General features: G+C 39.3%; 1 protein-coding gene across 1 annotated transcript in view; it reads left to right on the top strand.

Moving 5' to 3' along the window:
* MPZL2 (myelin protein zero like 2) overlaps positions 1–5582 on the top strand; it is an 11457-nt gene extending 5875 nt beyond the window's left edge. Inside the window, exons 5-6 of the mRNA XM_040483178.1 lie at positions 2059–2134; positions 4613–5582. Coding sequence (XP_040339112.1) covers positions 2059–2122 — 64 coding nt within the window. The 3' untranslated portion in view covers positions 2123–2134; positions 4613–5582. The remainder of the gene's footprint in view (positions 1–2058; positions 2135–4612) is intronic.

Below are 5582 nucleotides of genomic sequence, written 5' to 3'. Positions count from 1 at the left end.
AGACTGAGAAGGCACTCTGAAACTGGAAGAGATACAGAATACGCAGAGTTCTATGTTAAGTGACTTCCTGCCAGGGAGGATCAGGAGGACCTCCATCTGGACAGCTGCGCAGCCAGTCTCCTCAGAAAGCCCTGCGTTTTAGCTTACTGGTTTTAAAGGAGCTGGACGTGCGGGGCAGTGTTTGCATATACGTGACTGGTGGCTAATGTCTAGCAGACCTTATGGCACCATCCATGCGTTTGCAGAAAACTATGTTATCTGCACTGGTATCTTAATGGGCCCATTGAAATCCAGAACAGATTCCCTGGACATTCTGGTTTTAGAAGGTGAGCCTAGAGTTTGTACATTAACCTTTTACATCTTATACATTACTCTAGAACATGTATCCCTGACGAGGTCATCGAGCAGACAACAGCAAGACGGTAGGGCAAAGGTGGAGGCAGTATGGCCAGCATTCCTACACCTATTCTGGACATTTCGTATAAATGGAGAATCATCCGACGTGGCCTTTTATGTCTGCTTCTTGACTTAGTATAATATTTTCAACGTTCGTCCACGTATGGCACTTTGTTCCTTTTTATGGCTGTGTAATATTCCATTGCATGTATATATACCACAGTTTGCTTATCCATTCATTCGATGGACATTTAGATTTTCTCTACTCTTTGGCCAACACGACTAATGGTGCTATGAATATTTATTTATAAGTTTTTGTGTAGGCATGTTTTCAGTTTTCATGGGTATATTATACCTAGGAGTGGAATTGCTGGAATGTATGGTTACTCTGTTAACCTTTTTGAAGCGTTGCCAGACTGTTTTACAAAACAGTTACACCATCGTATGTTTCCACCAGCAACATTCCAATTTGTCCATATCCTTGACAACCCTTGTTATTGTTTGACCTTTTGATGATAGCCAGCCGATGGGTGTGGAGTGTTATCTCCCTGAGGTTTGGATTTGCATTTTCTTAATGACTAATGATGTTGAGCATCTTGCCATGTGTTTGTTGGCCATTTGTATATCTTATTTGGAGATCTATCTATTCAAATATCTTGCCCATTTAAAATTGGGTTATTTGTCCTTTGTGGGTTGCCCTTTCACTTTCTTTTTCATGTCCTCTGGAGCACAGACCTTTTTAGTTTTGATGAAGTATAATTTATCTATTTTTTTCTTGTGTTGCTTCTGCTATTGGTGTCATATCTAAGAATCTGGTGCCGGGGTGCCAGGATTAAGTGTTAAGCATCTGAGTTTGGCTCAGGTCATGATCTCAGTGTTCGTGAGTTCGAGCCCCGCGTCGGGCTCTGTGCTGACAGCTCAGAGCCTGGAGCCTGTTTCAGATTCTGTGTCTCCTCTTTCTGTCACCCCCCAACTCACACTCTGTGTTTCTCTTTCTCAAAAAAAAAATAAACATTAAAAAAAAAAAAAGAATCCATTGCCTAATCCAAAGTCATGAAAGTTTATGTTTTCTTCTAAGAGCTTTACAGTTTTAACTCTTACAGTAGGTCTTTGGTTCATGTCGAGTTAATTTTTGCACATGGAGTGAAGTGGGAGTCCAAATTCATCCTTTTGCAGTTGAAGTCCTTGAGTTGTCCCAGCACCATCACTTTTTTTCCCGCAAGTAATATTTACTGGAGTAAAATGGAATTGATTTGAAGAAGCTCAATGAGCCCAACTCTGAGGTTAGGGCTTAAATAGAATATAAGCAATAAAGATGACTTCTAGGTCAACATAAAACTTTGTATTTTCTGAATAAGGAATGGAATTAGAGGCAGCATACTAATGATAAACTAAGGTTTATTCAAGTTCCCAAATTGTATTTCCCTCCAAAAATATTCTGAAACATGTCAAAGTTCAGATACCCAGGGTCATGTGGAAGTATGTGTATTTTTAGACGGCACTAGTGGTAACTTTGGATCTATTCCCAGATGCATATAATTCTACCCAAAACATGGGAGAAAATACATCAATTGTAGCTTTGTAAGATTTGCCTCCCTTGCTTTTTTTTTTTTTTTTAACCTCCCTTGCTTGTTAACATTGGTTTCTGCTTCTTTGTTACAGAAAAGAAGAGGAAAAGCTCAACCAAGATAAAAAGGTCTCTGTTTATTTAGAAGACGCAGACTGACATTCTTAGATGGTGAGGTTCATAAATGAGTTGATTTCTTTCCTTAGCTTCCTTGTCTGGCCCATCTCTAATGTGGATCCTCCAGATTTTAGGACTGTTAGGTGTTTTCTACGTGAAGTTAGAGGAGCTGGGTCAGGGAGATGAAAGTCTTCTATTAGTGTTATGGATGACTTCCCCTTTCAGTATGTTTTGTGCAAAGGATGAGGGAGTTAGACCCTACTGCCATTGAAGATGGAAAATTCTAAGATTATATGAGGCTTTGTGGTTATGTTTACCATGACCACGAATAATAAATTAACTTTCAACATGTAAATAAATCTTTATTTTTTATTTATTAAATTTTTTTCACGTTTATTTATTTTTGAGAGAGACTGAGAGAGAGAGAGAGAGAGAGAGAGAGAGAGAGCATGAGCGGGGGAGGGGCAGAGAGAGAGGGAGACACAGAATCGGAAGCAGGCTCCAGACTCTGAGCTGTCAGCACAGAGCCCGACATTGGGCTTAAACTGTTGAACCGTGAGATCATGACCTGAGCCAAAGTTGGATGCTTAACCAACTGAGCCACCCAGGAACCCTGACATGGCCTGACATTTTAGCAGGAGAACTTTTATACTATTTGGAATTGATTTCAACTCCTTTCATCTAGTTATTGGGAATATGAATCCCATTTTAGTAGTGTGTAATTTTATTTAACCAGTTTTCAGGCTTATTATGCTTAAAAAATACGATGACTTATTTTTCATATGATCAGAATTTTTTCTATTCTCTGGAATAGGCCTGCTATTATTATTTTCAAAAAGAGTCATATTTTTATAGCCTAAAGTCTCAGTGAAAAGTCTCAAGGACTTATAAAATCGAATATGGAGAAAAATGATTCTATTGTAAACCCAGAAGAACAAATTTGGTATCAGAGAGATTTTACCAAGGGCTATTGTCTTTTAAAAACCAAGCAGATTCTTGGGGCACCTGGGTGGCTCAGTCCGTTAAAATGTCTGACTTTGGCTCAGCTCATGATCTCACAGTTCATGAGTTCGAACCCCACATTGGGCTGTGTGCTGACAGCTCAGAGCCTGGAGCCTGCTTTGGATTCTGTGTCTCCCTCTCTTTGCCTCTTCCCCATTCACGCTCTGTCTCTCTCTCAAAAATAAACAAACATTAAAAATAAAATAAACAAAGACAAAAAAACCAAGAAGATTCTCTAGCAAGTCCGGGTCATGGAAAATGAAGATGGAGATGAAAAGAAACTTTTTAAAAAGTTTATTTATTTTGAGAGAGAGAGAGGGGGAGAGGGGCAGAGTGAGAGAGAGGAAGAGAGAGAGAATCCCAAGTAGGCTCTGCGCTGACAGCGGGCAGCTCAGACCCATGAACTCAACCCATGGGCTCTAACCCATGAACTGTGAGATCATGACCTGAGCCGAAGTCAGATGCTTAACTAACTGAGCCACCCAAGCGCCCTGAGATGAGAAGAAAAAAAATTTTTTTTTTTCAACGTTTATTTATTTTTGGGACAGAGAGAGACAGAGCATGAACGGGGGAGGGGCAGAGAGAGAGAGGGAGACACAGAATCGGAAACAGGCTCCAGGCTCTGAGCCATCAGCCCAGAGCCCGACGCGGGGCTCGAACTCACGGACCGCGAGATCGTGACCTGGCTGAAGTCGGACGCTTAACCGACTGCGCCACCCAGGCGCCCCGAGAAGAAATTTTAAGGAACTCACATGATCAAGTGCATTGTGACGGGATGTCCTGACTGGATGGATACTAGTTTGAACAAAGTAGTTGTAAAAAGATTAGGAGGGGGACAATTGGGAGTCTTGAATATGAAAATTTGAATATGGATAATATTAGGGAATTACTGTTAATTTTATTAGGTATAATAAAGGTATTGTGGTTATAGAGGAAAATGTTCCTATTTTAAATATGTATTTATATATATTTATTATATGTAAATTTATATATACATTTGTTATATATAAATTTATTTTCCCTATATTTGTTTTTTTATTATATATAAATAAATACATATATACATTTGTTATATATAAATTTATATATGTATTTATATATAATAAAGTACCAAATAAATATTGGGAAAATAAGGCAAAAAATGCTTTAAAATTAGGTGACAGGTGAATTCTATACACTGTCTTTTCTATTCTTCTGTGTGCTTGATTTTTTTTATATAAAAGAGTGGGGGAGGGGCAGAGAGAGAGAGAGAGAGAGAGAGAGAGAAGGCATGCATGTGTGTGATCGAGCTATAGATCATCTGAGTGTCTGTGCAAGGCAGAAGCTATGAATTAAGGACACTGAGAGCGATGTAGTTAAGGAACGGGAAACATATTCTAAAAGTTGAATTAGAAGGAGAACAAGTACGTTTGAGAATAGTTTCCTTCACAGTGAAGAGCACATTCGATAAAATAGATGTAATTCGGAATTCCATGTTACCTCTATGCACTCTTCCCACGTGAATAATCCATTTACACTTCTGTATTTCAGGAAGCTGAAGATTCCCAAGAACAAGCACCCTAGGATAAGCTGAAGTTAATGGAAGCTTTTCTTTGGCTTTACCAGTTGTGACTTGTCTTCCAACCAGCCCTGCAGCACATAACCACCCAGAGAAGCAACGTCTCTCTCTGGAGCCAGCATAGGCCCAGGGCCCTCTTGAGCTGATACCGGGAGACTCACACACAGCCCATCACTACGGTTTTATTTAATTTCAGAGTGCAAATACTTTTCAAATGCTCATGAGCTTTTTATACTGAGAAACTACATTTTTGCCCTTGAACACTCCTTGGGGATTATTAATTGTATGCACGCCCATTGGTGTCAAATGAGATGAAAGCCATCTTGTCAGTCATGACATTTCCTTTAATGTATTAGTTTCTTCAGAGCAGCGCTCTTGCTGCTAAGGTTAATGTGTTTACTTTTTCCTTCTCAGTCTCAACTAAAAGATGAGCCAATTCTCTCCGCCGTTTTTGATCAATTAACAGGAAACCCTAAATCCCGTTCAACAGTTTGATTTTTATGGCTCTCCTTGAGTATGGGACACATCTTGTTTTATTGAATTTCTTTCAGTATCCCAGATGATTGTCTGTTTTGGTTGATCCCACATTTATAATTAGCACAAATCTAAATCACAGAGTAACTAGAAGAGTTTATGTAAATGCTTATGGATTGACAGATGCCACCTCAGGATGAATCACTTGTCACCTTTTTTCTCTGTGTTCCGAAAAAACAACCAACAGAGCAAGTCTTCCGTGAGCAGTGGATACTGTTCAGCTTACTGTTCAGTTATAACAACAGAGCAAAATCTGTGCTCTTTTGCAGACTGGAATCCTCAAGCAGTTACACAGAAGGTTCTGGAATAGTATATTATGACTATAAAAATTTAGGGCTGGTGAAAAAAATCAAGCCTAAGTGATGATAATTTTGTACAGTGTTATATAAAGCTGGGAGAACTGGATGA

The sequence above is a fragment of the Herpailurus yagouaroundi genome, unplaced genomic scaffold (genome assembly GCF_014898765.1).
Source record: "Herpailurus yagouaroundi ecotype Mexico unplaced genomic scaffold, PumYag 161, whole genome shotgun sequence".
Lineage (NCBI taxonomy): Eukaryota > Metazoa > Chordata > Mammalia > Carnivora > Felidae > Herpailurus > Herpailurus yagouaroundi.
The sequence above is the reverse complement of the archived record's forward strand: the minus strand, read 5'-3'. Positions and strand labels throughout refer to the sequence as shown.